Raw genomic sequence first — 17050 nt, 5'->3', positions numbered from 1 at the left:
GCACCATACGCACACAGACACAGCAGAGGGAAGATATCTGACGCTATATCAGACTTGGGCCACAGGTGAATTTTAAAGACGGCCGTTTATTTAAGAAGACACATGCAAAAAACAACCAAAATGTCATGTGCCTAAAGTCAAGCTTATCACGAACATCAACCCAAGTCTGATATGAGGAGATGAAAGCTGCAGCGAGGACATGAAAGGAAATAAACAATAGCAAACAAACCCTCCGCAGAAAACAAAGACCCCCCTCCTCCCCTCCCCTCCACAGATAGGGAGATACACAGTAGGGAACGGGCTCGGGGAAAAGAGGAATTATGACATGAAACGAGGGATGGAGGGATTACTCACGATGGAGGGCATGTTGTTCTTGGCACCAGGAGGGATGAGCACACGTAGGTCAGGTTTGCGGTTGTTCATGCCTAAGTTCATGGGTGGGGGGGACTTAGCCTGCATGTTCTTGTTCATGCCGCCTGGGGAGACGAGCAGACCTGGCGAGTTGCGGTGGTTCCCGTATCCATTTCCTGAGAGAGCAAAGAAATGTTTGGGAGAAAGAGGCAGAGACATGTTGAACATACGGGTAATCTTGAGTGCTACTGGAGCCAAAAACACAGCTACATGTTTCAGAAGTTGAATGAATCTTGGAAACCCTGTTGTCCATGATGGTGTGGACTAATGAGCAACTGCAGGAGTGCATTTCCGGCTTGTGAATCGTGTTTGGTGAAAATGGTGCACACTGGTCAAACACACGCTGTTTTTGCCTTGATTATCACTGCTGTTTGCTCGGCCGCCGTACAATCAGGGCATCCTTGAGAGGACCTCACCCTCCACCTCTTTCACAGTCAGTTGAGGCTATATGTGCACTGCAACAGCCAGTGAATCGTGTAAAAACATCTAATTATGGGTAGCGAGACCACAGAGGGATGGGGCCCATCATTTGGCCATCAGAGTTAAACACGTGTGGTTCTTCCAGACAAAGACCCTGCCTTGGGGTTGCCACCAGATCTGCGTTGCTTTAAGTACGGAGGGCCAAGTGCAGCACCCATTTCCTCCTCAAAAACCGGTGGGGCGAAATCCCAGCAACATCATTAAAAAAACTGAGAGTGGAGCATTCTTGCAAGCAACATAGTCTTTGTTTCTAACCCAATCCCACAGGCTGTTTTTCCCCTTACTTCTCCTTCCTTCTTCCAAGGGGTAGAACACAGGGCACTGTGTGGACGTTCCCACTTGAAAGACGGGCAGGAATTATACGTTAGACATAAATGAATTTCCTAATCATATACTCCAGGGGAAAATGAGTCGCAGATGTCTTCCTGGGCAATTTCCCTCGCTGATCTTTGTTTAATTTGAGAGCGAGGTTTTTGTTGTTTGGAAATGAAAAGTCTCAAAAGCTCAATTTGAACAATCTGAAGAGTAAACGGCCGCTAGCGGTGAGAGAAAATGAGGCCGTCTGACAGAGGAGGAGAAAAACAGTGTGTGCGACTGCTGCTATGTGCGTGTGTTTGTGCCTCTGCTAGCATGCGTGATGTGTGTAGAAGTTGATGTTAACAACATAGACTTTGTATGTTTTGCAGTATACAATTTTGCATGAACATGATTCCATATAAGCACCCACTTTCTGCCACTGAGAGCACATAACCACAGTATGACTTGAGACTCTGCAGACATGCTGTGTGACTGCTTATGCACGAGCCATGCGTATGGATGCACGTGTGTGTTTTGTATTGGACCCTCTTAGTTCCAGTGTCAATCTCACATTAGCAAAGAGGCAGCTGCCTCTTCAGTTTTCCCGCTCTCTCATTCTCATGGCTGGGCCTTTGTGAGATTGAGTGGGTGCATGTGGAGATAGATGAATGAGACCTCACACACACATAAAACACACACACACAGCACACATACACAGACTTTGGTAAATAACCCAGCAGGAAGTACATCAGTGTTTCTGTACAGATGAATCAAAAAAGCGAGGGAGCTATAGAGAGACATTAATACGCACTTTGGTCAAGATGACATGGACTTCATCTTGGTGACAGTTAATCAGACATCTGTGTATCGCCACCCTGTGGAGACGGCTGCAGTCCGGCCAATTATCTGCTAGATGACTATGATCACGAGTGGCATAGGCCAGTCCTTAAGCACTCCAAAAGTAAAATCATTAGCTAATTAAGCTAATGAGGGAAGAATTGTAACTGAAACTGTAACTTTCACTTCTGTTGATCACCCTGAGCTTTAGGACAGTTGCGCTCAATGGCGACGCATCGACTCAACTACAGCATCAGCTGCGATACCCAGAGTTCATTTCTCCTCCTCTAATGCAACTATGCACGGTCGAGCTGCGGCGCAGGCTGGCGTCAGCCGTTTAGAGGAAGTACCAAAAGAGACACAGCCCAGCCAGGAGTGTGTTCTGCTGCTGTATAAAACTCACACATAGAGTGACATCTGATCTGATCTTCAGATAAACAGCTTTTTGCTATTTCTGAGCTGGGGACAACTGAGGTCATAGCTGAAAGACTGCAATCTGAAGGTGCCATGGTTACAACGTAGCACACTTCCAAATGCATGTGTTTGACAAAGCCCCCCCCCCCAAGAGTGTTCGTTTTTTTTCACACACACACACACACACACACACACACACACATAAAGGAGAGGTGTGGTTAAACTCATGTAGATTTTACTGTTACTGAACAAAATTCTGATGTCCTGTTGTGGTCTAACAGGCGTTCTATTCCCCATACACACACACTCTTCCGTTGCGGTTTGGCCAAATGTGCATTCAACCCTGAATTCTCCAACTGAACTAAGGTGTCACACACACACTTACAACTTGCACAGTTGGTGTGAGGTGCTGCCAAGACTGAAACCCACATTGTTTGATCCCTGACTTGTTGTCAGTTCTTGCATGTGTCCTTTTTAGCTTGTATTTCTGTTTGATTTTGACCGATGATGTCTTAAAGGTGTACCCTGCATGTAACTCGTTTGAGGGAGTAATTGGTGTGTGATCAAGGTGAGACGTGCCACGAGTTTCTCGTTAATTCCTCGCAGCGCTTTGGTGAGCGGAGTGCTGATCGGAGCATAGATGACAGCTACATAATTGCATAAATGGAGGTGAGAGGTTTCTACAAGCTGGGGCCTCGGTCCGGAGCTCCCTTCGTCAGCTCTCCTTCTCCCTTTCACTCACATTCTGTCTCTTTCCGCACCTCGTGCTCTCTCCCAGCCAGCAAAAGAGTTGACAGATTGAACACATACTGTATATAAATGAGCAGACATATGCACATACACACCTCGCACAATATTTCCATAGAACTAGAGATGTGATGACTCAGCTTTTCGGTAACGTGCCCTATTTGCACTGGACTAGAATTACCTGGGGACCTCGTGTGATTTAGACTTTACCTTCGCGTCTGGGTTTCATGCACTGTATTTGCACAGGATAAACAAAAAGTCTGTGTTCCCATTAAATTTACAGGCCAAATCTCAGTAATTATCTCCAGATATGACTTAAACATAGTGCGTCTTCATACTAACGCTGCAATGAACCTCACAAGTTTGTATTTTCTTCATGGGGAGTCGAGTGCATGATATGTTTGGAGTTCAAGTCATGAAAACGTTGCTGCTAAGCTACTAATAACAAAAATGACTCGTTCCCTTTTAAAAAGTGTGAGAAATTTTGTTATTGCAACTTCATTAACTATTAATAGTATACAAAAAGTAACTGGCACAGGTTGTGAGATTTTGAAAAATGTCATGAAAAGAAGAAAAAACATTTAAGGCTGAGATAAATTCACACTAAATTAACATTTTTAATTCTAACTTTACAAACTGACGACATCGCAGACTTTCACAGAATAAAGACATAAACGACTTCTGCGGTCCTTCCAAACGACAGCAGCATCCCAGATAATGTTAATACCATGTGAACTGGGCTTTAAAAGCTGCCCTTTTCTCTCTTCACAGACACTGGAAACATGACATCTGAGGCACAAAGGAGGTGTTGTGTTTATGTGCATGTCTGAACCACACACACGTCCGCATGCACGAGGCCCCTCCTCTGGCACTTAGGCCACGCCACTTAAGACACTCACCCACAGGCCAGACAGCTACTTGTACAATCAGCTTATCAAAACTCACGGTGAGGAGAGGAGGAACATTAAAACAGGCCTCGTGGTGCCACAGAGGCTGGGCCACCTCACACTGAGTCACTTAGAGGAACATCATTAAAATGGCTGACCAAGTTCACAGAACACTTCCATCTGTGTTCCCCCACTATTTCTACTTTGCACACATGCTTCCACCATCAGTGGATATTCATCACTGGGGTTTCCCCCCCACACGCTCTTTCTCTCTCCCCCTAGACGAGATTTAAGAGAGCTTTGAATGGAATCTTTTAGCTCCCACATGACTCTCTCTCCACGTCGTGTTTTTCGCCGCTGCTGAGCGACACGCAGCTCTCACAGAGCGCCTCTGTTCCTCCAGCGCGGTGACACAAAGGCTACATTTGAAGCATGTTCTGCAGCACGCCGTCGACGGAACACACGCCACAACAAACGGTCCTGTTGTGTGTGTGATGAGTGACCAGACAGAGGAACCAGGCATTGACCCCTTGTGATGGAGCCCCAGGGGCCAGACAAGGCTGGCCAGCTGTGCCCCACCGACCCCCCCCCCCCCTCCATTTTTACACTCTACACTGTATGTTGAGGCTGTAAAATTTAACCCTTTAAGAGGGAGTCTCTTTGCCATAAACTTGAGCCTGACATGTCCTCAGGGTCAAACCCATGACACACAGAAGCTAACACATAAGATTCCTCACACATGTTCCTCAAACATGGCTTGCTCCACTCTCCGCAGGGTCATTACGGCATGGTGAGCCACTACAAACACTGAATTAATTTAGCTGCAGACATATGATAGCAGTTACTCTGAAGCGAGTTTGTGCCGCATAACAAGTTGATCCAAATGGGAGCTATGGGTGTTGTCATTTTGAATTTACGTGCGAGAGGCGGTAGACAGAAAGATGGCTCATCACACGGAGAAACAGAGAAAATTCAGCTGTACATTCAACAGCCCAGCGTCTCTTCTGACTGCCTGTCAGTCAATCAGCTGCCTCAGTATATAGTGCGATTTATTTCTGTTTCCCCCTCCACTTGTTCTGCCGTTTTATAGCTGAAAGCAGGCAGGATGTGTCACAGCCCCAGCGCCGCGCAAACATTCCCAGATGAACTCCACGACCACTAACATCAACACATCATGGACAAAATCTCCACTTGGGTTTGGGTTACTATTAGTCATGCATTTTACGGCCCAGAGTGGGTGAGTGGGTGCCATGAATGTGTGTGTGTGTGTGTGTGGGTGTATGTGTGTGTGTGAGCAGACAACTGTGTGTGAGAAGAGGAGACCAGACCGTTCTTACCAGCACTGGTGCCTGCGCCAGTGGTGAGGTCAGCACCCATGAGGCCACCTGAAAGATGAAAGAGAGCAAAAGAGAGAAAACCATTAGAGGATAGACACCCACGTAACATGCACTGTGCCTCCTGTCTCTTACCTCGCCGGCCTTTCAGAAGCTAACTCAATTTAATCACAATCCACTGTGTGTGTGTGTGTGTGTGTGTGTGTGCGTGTCACTGCGTCAAACGTGTACTGATACCAGAAGTAATACTACTTCCCACTCAAACCTTAACACTCCGAGCAACTGGACGCTGCGAGTGGATACATTCAGCTGCCGTCCAAGAAAAATGACACATTATTATTTTTAAGCCATGTGAGGTGGAAGAGTGGGAGGGTCCAGAACGTGTGCGGTTTGGTGTGGATGCTGCGAGCGCCAAAACTCATATTTAGTTTGTGCTGGCGCTTCTAGCATCCAGTTGTAATGACAGGGTGAGGGTGTGGGCAGCAGCCTTCAGACCAGAGGGACAGAAAAAGGACTTTGGACAACAATAACAAACCAACAGGCCTGATTTGCTTATGTCACCAGCAGCTCAATGCCTATACATAGGGCCAGACATCCCATGTGTAGAACCTCACACTAAATCAAGGAGACTGCGGGCTGGGCTTTAATATGATGTTAAATCATCAACTTACTTTGAACAAAATACTGAGCAGGCAATATGTGAATATTTACCAGCAGGAGATGACTTTAGAGTCATTCATTGCCTTTAGGTGGAATATTGCCATAAAAAAAAAAAAAAGCATTTGATGTGTGTGAGCCTGGCAGACTGGTACACACACAGTCGAGAAGATGGGCAGACGGGACAACAGCATGTACATGGGTGCGTGAGTGGATGTAAGGCCCTACCTGTATTACCTGCACTGGGGGGTCTGTGAGTGACTCCAGGAGACATGCTGTTTCTCTGTAGGCCATGGTGCGCCAGTGGCAACAGGTTGTGGTTGCCTAGAGAACCACCAGGATGGCTGTAAATGAGATTGTTCTGGTTGCTAACAGGAATGGACACGGGCATGTCATAGTTCGACTGGGGCACGGCCTGCTGAGAAAGAGAGGGGAAAAAGAGAGACAGAGGATGATTAGATACGAACGACGGCAGCGGGCGAACGAGCTAATACAAGGAATGGACTCAGAAAGAGGGAGAGATTGAGAAACAGTCGAGGGACACAAAGGAAGTTAAAATCTCTTGACGACCAACTGTGCTACTGCAGGAGCAGCAAACAAAAAGAGCTCGAAAGGACAAATGAACAGCGAACAACACACAGCCATGCATAGATGAAGGGTACAGCTGCTCCAGACAAAGACGACATGGATGGTGAAAGGGAAGGCTGCACAAAAATTTGCCTAGAAAGCTCCCCTCAGAGCTACTAAACAAGCCCCAGATGATATACGCTCTGCCATTGGTGGGTTACTGGTATCTTCCTGTCATTGACATGTTGTGATATTTGTCATTGTGAAGGCAAAGGCTTGACCTGAGGAAATACTGTGGTGTGGACCCGGCATTTATACACCCTGAGCTGCATTCCTGCTTTAATACATTTAAAGAAATAAGAAGGCTATGGTTTACTGGGAATAAAGCCAATGGCATCCCACTGTTCTAAAAGAGCTAAAGATAATTCAGTCTGTCTTCACCTCACTAAAAAAAGCCTGCAGTATTTCTTACAAAAGTAGCTTCGAGACTGGAGAATGAAATGCAATTAGGAATAATTTATTTTTCTGTCACATGGAGCTAATGCAAAGTGTTTTTAAGTGGTAGACTCAGATCAGTCAGCAGTCTCATCAGGAACATGAGCAGAGGTAGCCTGGCCTCAGGCGTCTAGTTTGTCATGTTTATTGTGTCACTTGGCAGAAGGGCTTAACCTTGGGAGTGCCCTGGAAGTGGTTGATCCTGCATGTTAGCTTTAGGAAGTAGAAAATAGGGCCCTAAATTACTGCCATGTGTCTCGGAGTTAGGGAGGGAGCGCATCAGGGGGATCATCAGCCTGGTTTGCGTGGAAGTGGGATATGTGCCTCAGCACTGCTTCATCTTCTTCACTTTTCTCCCTTTTGCCGAAACTCTTTTCACGGGCCAAATATTATCTCAAAGTACAAAGACAATTACTTTAACCATATTTCATCGCGAGCCTCTGCACGTTTCGCTTTTACTGCAACTTTACACAAGAGTGGGCGAGCCAAAAGCTTCGTAACCAGTGAGGGGCTCTCTCTGGTTTTCGTTTTGAAGACTTTCAGTAATTTCTTCCATCTCGGATTCCTTGTTGGAGTTTTTATACCTCATGACTTCTCTGTGCGGTGGGGGAGCTGTGTCTGTGTGCACAGTTGCATGCGCACACACCCCATCGCTGGGTGTTAGGGCCCCGTCTGTGAGCTGTCCTTTAACCGGTGCCATCCTTCCTGTTTTCGCTCATCTTCCTCTTCCGCCTCTCCCCGCAGTCCCCTCAACAGTCCCCTGCAATCCAGAGGCCCAGTGCTTGGCAGCCACCCTGACCACACACTGAACTGCCACTTGTTGTGTGCAGAGTCCCCCCCCCAACACCACCACTGCTGTTCCACCCCCATCCCCACCCAGCTCCGATCCCAAAGCCACTCCACCCCGCCACGCCACCCCAGCTCACCAACCCCTGCACTGCTTCTAACCACATCTCCCCCTGCTCCACGCGGCTTAGACACTACTGTTCTTCTCTGAATGATCTACCATGGAATTATCTCTTTCTCTGTAAGGCTGCAGCACTAACCATTCCAATATGGTGCTTTCTGAATGAAGGGCAGGCTCAGCTTACATAGAAAGCAGCCTTTATTTTGAGGTTTCTGGCAGCTGGTTGTAGAGTAGATTCCTCTGCAAAATTAACACGACATAATATAAATTCTGCAACTGACATATCCTGACATGTCTACGTCCATTAATAAAGACGCTTTATTAAAGCTACGCAAGATTTTGCCTTCAACTATTTAAGCAAGGACGCCAGATAATTAAGTTTTCTGAGGTATTATGAGACGTGCTGAAGAGTGTTTGAATGTCTGCTGCTGCTTCATTGCCACAGCGTCTGTCCTTGTTGTTGCGGGTGACTGAGCGCTGTGTTTTGGTGCAGGAAAAGGAAAAGCACATGCAGACCGCACCTCCCCTGAGAGCCAGGCAAGGCATTATGGGTAACGGGTTCGTGGAGGGAACCCAGTGAGGTTAAAATTTGTCATGAGAGAACGTCTGCAATTACTATAGCTAAGATGCCTGCTAGTTATGGTTACAGTTATGTCAAATTAGAGGACCGCTCCTCAACTGTAATCAAGCAGAATCAAAGAACTGTCATTTCTTTCACTGTAAGTATACAATATAATCCCACTCTAGTCTTACTCTCACTCTCACTTTGGGTGTTTAGTCTGGTGGCAAACAATGGTGGTTAGCTGGGTTAGCTCAACAGTTACCGGCCAGTCAGCGTTTTGTTAGCCTGCTGAGGGTGCAACGTAGCTTCAACCCAGTACTTACAGGTATCTTATGAGTTTTAATCATGTGATCAAACTCCTCGTTAATCTGTTTGTATTTCTCCTCAGTGCGTGGGGTGAGGATGAGAGCAGACTCGAGCTCCGGGCTCTCGCCGCCTTTGTTCTCCTTCTTGCTCAACGCCTGCCAGGTCCCACAACCAGAGATGGACGGAGGGAGACACGGACGAAGGGACGGAGAGATGGGTGGTAGGAACAGGTGACGAAAACGAGGACGAAGTGGCAGAAAAGCACAGGGGGGGAAAGGGAAAGAAAAGAAAGAAAGGTGAGAGGAGGGTTCGGGGTTCAATGAGAGGTACTTACACACAGTCTCTGTCTGCTGATCATCAGATCAATGTCCTCGTTTATTTTCCTGTACTTGTCCTCAGACTCGGGGCTGTGGCCGACCGAGTCGTCTGCGTCGGGGTCTGGGCTGTCACAGCCGTTTAGGCCCTTCTTTCTCAATGTCTGCAAACAGAGCAGTTGCACAATATTGTTGAAGGGCTTTTCGGGTAGGGAACAGCAACCCAGGTGAACAGCTTGGGAGGGACAAATGGTGATGAACTGTGAGGAGGCACCTTTTTAGAATCGATCCCGACAAAAGTCCAATTTGAGGGAATTTCTTTAACAATTATCCGGCCATATTTAATAGATTTCCAAAAGTCTTTTTTTCTTTTTTGTTCCACAAAAGATCTACAACCTTTTGCATGAATCATTTTGGCAGGCTCCATTCTAACCTCCATAGATGTGAGGCGACACGAGGATACATACGCTGGCTGCTTTGTGAACAAATAAACATGCAGCTAAACACTCAAGATGGCACAAAGGATTTAATTGCATCCAATAACAAGACATAACAAATGATCAAACTCTTGACCAAAACGACAAATCACGGGACCTTGAAACCTCATAATTACACAGGAAAAGGAAAAGTCGTAAAAGCAAAACACAATTTTATAACCATAATCATCAGTGGGTCATGAAATAGACCTAAAACAGCAGAGGTGCTGGAGTTCATGACTATGGTGCGTGTGTGTGCTATTAAATGCGGCAGTTTCTGTTTTGGCCACCTGATGGCCACCTGCCCCCATTAGAGTGGCCAGAAAACAGCAGGAAAGCACACGCTCCACTCGCTCACCACTCCCTCCGATTGGAAGAGAGACACAAAGACAGCGTCAGAGGGAGAGAGAGCTGCCTCCGTCCTTTTTTAGATATTGTTGACAAGCATAACGACAGGGATAAGTTTCAGAGCGCATTACTGCGTGTGATAGCACGAGGGTGCGTTTGCTTGAGCGAGCGGGCGTGCACCGGTGGCTGCTGTGTTCATTTGCCTCGCAAAGTGAGAGACAAAGACAGAGCAGAAGAGAGGAAAAGTACAGTAGCTGACAGTTAGAGATCTCATCAAAGGCTCCCCCCCCCCCTTCTCCTCTCCAACCCCCTTTCAGTCTCTCTCACCACCACCACCCCCTCCACCCAACTCCCCTTTCCCTCTCTCCTCCTGGCTTTAATAAAGGGAGATTAGTCTACAGGAGGAATATCACGGGCCTGCTCCTGTCTGTGCAGTCGTCGCTTCACACTGCGCTCTCCTACTTTCATCTGAAGCTCCATATCAGACAGACGTAATTAAATTTACTTTAGCACACCCTGTATTTGATGCTGATCAAGTGTGTGCGTCTCTGTCTCTCTGTATATGCAGTGTGTGTGTGTGTGTGTGTGTGTGTGTGTGTGTGTGGGAGGGGAAAGAGGGGAATGAGTCTGTGTTTGTGTGTGCCTGTGTGGGTGTGTGAGAGTGGGTGTTAGCGTCGAGAAAAAAAAAAGAGAAAGAGAGACCGAGCAGGAGAAGGGAGGGAGATGGATGCTAAGATAAGTTAATCTCGGTGAACTTCTTCCTCTCATTTGTTTGTCTCCGTCAGCGCTCGCTCGCGGAAGAGATACGAGTGCGAGCAACTCCATCACAACCAGCAGCAGAAGTGACAGGGAGCGATCTGCCTGTTTAGAAAACAAATAACAATCCAGTCATCTCTCATGTCAGCACAACAAAGGCCTGTTTTGAGTGTGGTTTTAGTGAACTTAGAGGGCTTCTTTTGTGTGCGCGATAACTGTTTGATTCCTGAGGCGTCTCGTGGCGAGGCAGCTACTGTAAGCGTGTCAACATTTGCTGGCTCTCCTCTTTCTCTCTCTGAATCCTCACTTGGCCCCCAGAGTGGAAATCTGGAATTCAGAATTTGAAAGCGTCTCTCACATCTTTGACAGTCTTCAGGAAATCACACCAAGCAAATCAACCAAGGCGATGCAGGAGATCTGACTTCTAACAGACCTGCAGTGAATCAGGCACTCTTGCTCGATCTGAGGTGGATGAGTCAAAAGAACAAAGGGGTTGCAGAGGTTTAGCATGCTGTCTTTTTTGGCAAAGGCGTGAGATGTAAAACTTTTGCTGTTTCTTTTGTGTAGTTTCATTCTGGCCTTGGCGATGCATCATATCGAACTGACGAGAGCTGAACCACTGGCCTTTTCCGTTCACAGGAGAATGTAAGAAAAAACACAACTTTTCTTCCTACTTGCACAGATTTCCACCACCTACCGCCGCCAAGTGCATGAGAGATTCACTTCCATTCTAGGAAGAGCAGCAGTGGGGCATTGCTGGGAGAGGAGAACGAGGGCTGGGGTAAAGGTGACACCCATATGGGGCAACTGAGCTGGTGGTCTGGCAGGGGGTTGGGCAATGGTTGCATTGGGTGTTGATGGGGTGCAGGCAGCCAGGGCGTGAGTGTTATATGACTATGAAGCATGTGGCCCAGGCTTAGCTTTCCAGCAGGGCTCAGCACATTGAGGGTGCGGTACAAGGGCAGTATGCTACTCATCCCAGTTATGCCCACCTGTTTAAAGACATCACACCTGTTGCCAAAGGCTGACACACAGGGCAGCAACCAATCAGATCTGTTGAAAGCGCTCATAGCCATAGAAGGGCCTCTCACTCCTGCACCCTCAACACCCTGCTGCCTTGCTCTTGTCATCCTATATATTTTCCTCTCCTCTAATAGCCCATTGCTTTATCTGTGCCCTGCGTTTGTTTTGTATTTCATGGCTCTGCCCTGAGCCCTCCACCGCTGCTCCAAACAAGGCTCTGAGTCTGTTATTCAGTGACGTCATCTCTATATAAGACACATCAAACCATATACTTCAAAATGACCGAGAGAATAACGATCGTTGGAAAAAGAGCCGCTACCCTTATATTGGAAGAAAGAGGAGCAAGGGTAAGAGGAGCAGGAGCGTCTTTGGGGAATATGCTAATAGGCTGGGGTTTAAACAAAAACACTTTGGTGGAGTTCACTCGTGCCAAGAATTTTATGCACAAAATCGTCACCCAAATTATCATTCTTATATTAAAATGATTCAATTTATCGTGTAGCTGGGATTTTCAGTTTCATAAAGAAACACTCATTATTTTCCTCTTACAAAATGACTGCTGGCATAAAAGGAAAACTTTTTGTAGAGCATTATTTAAGCCATTTCACTGCCTCTGTTTACAAAAGCGCCATTTTTCACCATTAATTAATTAATGTTTTTTTTTTCTTTTTTCACAAAGTTATTGAAAAAGACTAAAGTTTCCTGCGTTCCTGCTGCGGTTTAACACAACAGAAAAAAATGGCAAAATGTGGATGTTCGGGGACGTGAGAAACCAGTTCATAAGATCGATGGACAAAGAGGGGAAGCTAGAGCAAACAGCTACAAGCTACTACAATGTGAACAGTCACCGGGCAGGCTGCAGGAGAGTGAGTACAGTAAATGTGAGAGAAGGAGGAGAAAAAGTATGACAGAGAGGAAAGACTGCAAAAAAAGCTGTGTATGCTTGCTTGGCTCTGTGTCTTTCTCCGTGGCCCCTTTGGAGGCTTGCTCCTAATTAAACTCCTTCTTCATGATGCTCCCTCATGACTCGACTTGTCACAGGGCCTGTGTGAAGCAGGCGCAGCATAGACACGGCGTCCTACATATTTAGACACCCGTCTCATCGGTACCCTTCAGCGCTGTACCCTCGGCTAGGCTGGACTAAGATGAGCTGGAGGAGTATGGTGAGCAAGGCTACGACAGGCAAGCTCGACTGGATCGAGATAATCGGAGGTTGAGTGAAGCAGGCGTGAGCTACAAGAGATTCACAGTTTTTATTGCTTGCTGTCAAAGATTTGGCTTATCTGGTGTTTTAACTACAGGAAAATTACAGCCTTTCATAGTTTGGGGTGTGGGTGCTAACTTCATGAAGCTCTTGAGAAAAACTGTGGAGGGTATTTGGGTGTGAATTCTGGGTGGCCCCAGGGGGTCTGCTAGGGACAGCTGACGCCTGCCCAGAGCTCCTGCCATACCAGGATCCGTCTGCTCGGCATTCTGCCACCCTGCTCACCCTCTCTATCCCTCTATCCGTCTTTCTGCCCCCATCTTTCCGTCTCAGTCTGCTGCTCAGTCTGTCTCTGTCTCCCCGCTTCTGTCCTCCTCCCTGGATTTTCTGCAAAAAACCACCACATCTCAACAGAAGCTGAGTCAAAACATTGTTGGCGTGATGGCTACATCTTCCTGATAGACTAGTTGACGGGCTGTGTTTGGAAGAAGTTTCATTGCTGACCATTCCCCTCTGCAGTTATCTTGGCAGTGGCTGAAGGGTACGACACATTCAATATTGTGTTTATGGCTATTGGCGACAGCCAGGCCGATGAATGTTTCTCAATGTCTTCAACCCAATGGCTGACAGCATCAGTGCAAAAACACTCCACAAAAACAGCCCGTTTATAATGGGCCTTTTATATCTTTGCCAACACTGTATGGTCTTCAGAATACACATACTATTGTAAGCAAAATCAAGACTTATGAAAGAAGACAGTATTGTGCAAGGGAACAAAGACTTTTCCCCAATAAATGCAGCAGTTTATGGTTTTGCAGTACATTTCAGCAGTCGATGGAAAACAAGTCGCTGACAGACAAGCACAATATAAAAGCATTAATAACTGTGCCACTTATGGTTAATCATGTTTGCTGTGCTGTTAAAATATAATAAAATGGTACTGGAATAAACAGCTTTGCCTGGCAGGGTCTCAGCCTCTGTTTGTCACAATGTTAAAAATGGTAGAGAACAGATTGATTCACTCTGACGATCAGAGATATTCCTTGAAGACATGACAGTATGCAAATTGTACAGACCTGCCTTCAGAATGTGTGAGAATGTGTGTAGGCTGAGTGTGACCACAGGGTGCACCTACAGTATGCACTACAGTCTTTTCAGTAACTGGTTTCGGACCCAAAAATGAACCGCAATTTAATTTAAAAGGGCTTCCCAATAATCTTCATGAAAATGTCAGCTAAAGCTAGAGGCTACAATAATTAAATAGGCTTTTTTAATTCACACAATGTGCAAAAGTCTGAATGGAAAATGACAGGTTTAACCTAAAAAATACCCAGTATCCTAACTTACAGACCTAAGATTTAGATCGGGATTGTTTCAGAGGGAAAAAAGTGACAAAAAGAGGAACAGTTTGGAAACCGCAGGACAACAGGGAGCTGCCTCGCTTTTACCAATTGACAAACCCAATTTCGTCAGCGCAGATTGGTAAGGAGCAGTGTGGCTTGGTGTCAGTAGGGGTGAGGCGGCGGGGAGAAACGTTGTCCCTTCCCATCACAAATAACAAGATGGAGGTGGTCATGAAGTGGACCCGCTGTGGATTAAGACCCCCCAGCACCACTGCACAATAAGCACACTCAGGGTGGCCTTGCTCGCGGCAGGGATGGGCTAATAGTATGTTTGAAATGTGCTCCCATTCTCCTTATTTCTATTTCTTTTTCTGTTTGTCTGGCTCATTCTTACTTGCTCTCGTTTTTGTCCCCCCCCCCCACCACCACTCTCTCTGTCTCTCTCGCTCACTCTTTCTTTCTCTCTGCTTTTCAGAGTGGAGGGAACATCAGAGGGATCAGGCTGGCTTAGCTTATTGGAAGCAGATGGCAGACCAAAGGCAAGAAGGCCACAGTTTCATGAAGCGTGGTTTGAACATGCCAGGACCATGTCGAGGGGCATGCCCATGGATGATGGCTACATGGTGTGTATGCGTGTGTGTCTGTGTGTGAGTTAGCATTTGGGGGGAGACAGTTAATTTTGTAGGTTACCAATCTGAGGAATGGGACCCCAAATCACAGTCTGTCCCTGCCTAGTTTTTTTTTTTTTTTTTCTCAGTCCTCATCTGTGCATCCCTATGCGCTGGTTGAGACGACGCATCAATGACTTTTCAGTGATTTGGTGGCTTTGAAGCCCCTTACTCCTGGTGCCCTGCTGCACTATAATCAGGAATCAAAGGCTGGCGCCTGGGATCCATCATCCCTGGGCAAAGTGGTCGTGTGTTCAGTAATAACGATGGCTAACTGTGTAATTACTAGCTGTCAGGGGATTACTAGATTGACTAAACATTAAAAAAAGGGAGTGAGAAGTAGAGCAAAAAATAGAGAAAAGTGCTGAGAGTGAGTGGGACAGACAGAAAGCAAGACAGCAAGGGGACTGTTCGCAACAAGGTTCTTCCACATTTGTCCAAACTGTGGCATTTTGATGGTGCATGTGCTAAAATCACCATTAAGAAGAGCCCACTGCAGACGAGAGCCCACTCACAGACAGACAGTCTTAGCCAGCCAGGACACAGCGCAATACCAGATGGTGCAGTGTTTCCCATATGGAATAGACAAACACTAAGCACATGTCAGAATCCAACACTGTTTGCTACAGCAGCATCCCGGCCCTGGGAACAAAGTGGTCATTCAAACTAGTCACTACACTGTATAATTACCCAGATAGACATTATGAGACACAATGCCAGCTCAGTGAAACTGAATAAAGAGGGCACTTATGTCTGCACCCTCAACCTACCCATCTTTCATCCCGTCTACACTCCAGTTGCATAATACGTCTCTATTCAAATGACAGAAATGAGAATATGTCTATACATATTTCTGATTCAACATAAAAATCAATTTGTCAGGGCTATATTTTGGGTTGGAAAACACTCGCATGCTCGCTGTGCGCACTGCAAAGCCGCATGAGAAGTTTATGCAGTGCCACGTATGTGAGTGCACTGTGACATTATCAAGAAAGCCTTGAATTAAACAAGTTTGTCAGATAGTAACAGCCTCGGCAAAGTCACTCCAGCTGTCTTAGGGTGGCAATGGGCAAAACTCTGAGTCCCCCTCCAGCCATCCTCCGTTCCTTCTTTGTCCCCCCACCAATCGTCACTTATCGTCTTTTGTCTCACTGTCTCTTATCGCTTGGTGCCACGGCAGGAAAAGGGAGCCTGGGGGAGGCCTTGAGTAACAATGACCAGCCGGTTGACCTCTATACTGTGACCTTGAGTTTCCACACCCTGTCCAAAGCAGCAATCATGGCAGGGGAGGGGCTGAGGCCAGGGGGGAAGCTCCAGGCAGGGCAGGGAATGCCATCTACAAAAATAGATCTTCATTATTCTGAATTTTCCACAAATAGTTTCAAAGAACAAGGCATCATTTCATCTTAATGGCTGGCGTGAATTGTTTTGGGCTGCGTAGTGGAAAAGCCTTGCCTTTTGGCAGCGTGTCCTCAGAAGTGGCCTGCCTTTTTCACCGCTCCACACCACAGGGACCACATATTGGCACATTTCAAACAGTCTATTTTTAAAACCTCTTTTTGTTGTTGTGTGAGTACCTCAGACTTCCGCTTCAATGTATTGACCTTAAAAAACACCTCTGACAGAGATCCAAGTGCTACTTAGTTTCTTGTCTGAGGTTCTGCTTTTCTGGGCAGCGGCTGTCTGATGTGGAATAAAATGCTCAGCCTTTAGATCACATACATTATCTGTCATCTTGCTTTTAGCCTCTCTTAAAAAGTGGAAGCATATAGTCTATAAAATAGGAACTCAGTAAACTTGTTCTCTTTATGTCTGAGGCTGGCGCCGCAGACAGATGTGTTCTCGTGTGCCGGCCTAAAACTTCGAGCAGACAATGTGGAGCTGTGTGAGGAAGCGGAGTTTCTGAGGGTGATGCCTCTCAGGGTTTGTCACTTTTTTTGGGTTTCATAAGAAAACCTGCTGATTAAAGCGCACTTAATTCTATTGACGGAGATAATATCACTTTCCAGTATTTTCT

The 17050-nt window shown here is 46.5% G+C and overlaps 1 protein-coding gene across 20 annotated transcripts in view; it reads right to left on the bottom strand.

Annotated features, from left to right (window-relative positions):
* Positions 1-17050, bottom strand: part of mef2cb (myocyte enhancer factor 2cb) — a 62235-nt gene that overhangs the window by 6266 nt on the left and 38919 nt on the right. For 5 of the 20 annotated variants that reach the window (XM_076730705.1, XM_076730718.1, XM_076730710.1 and 2 more), the window contains exons 4-7: positions 9236-9379; positions 6293-6482; positions 5411-5458; positions 355-527 (exon numbers count right to left, since the gene is read on the bottom strand). In XM_076730705.1, the coding sequence (XP_076586820.1) occupies positions 355-527; positions 5411-5458; positions 6293-6482; positions 9236-9379 (555 nt within the window). Of the gene's footprint in view, positions 1-354; positions 528-5410; positions 5459-6292; positions 6483-8918; positions 9057-9235; positions 9380-17050 lie in introns of all 20 variants that reach the window. The other 15 variants (XM_076730707.1, XM_076730719.1, XM_076730711.1 and 12 more) reach the window with 8 other exon arrangements.

Source organism: Chaetodon auriga, chromosome 5, assembly GCF_051107435.1.
Source record: "Chaetodon auriga isolate fChaAug3 chromosome 5, fChaAug3.hap1, whole genome shotgun sequence".
Lineage (NCBI taxonomy): Eukaryota > Metazoa > Chordata > Actinopteri > Chaetodontiformes > Chaetodontidae > Chaetodon > Chaetodon auriga.
This window is presented reverse-complemented; position numbering and strand designations above follow the sequence as displayed.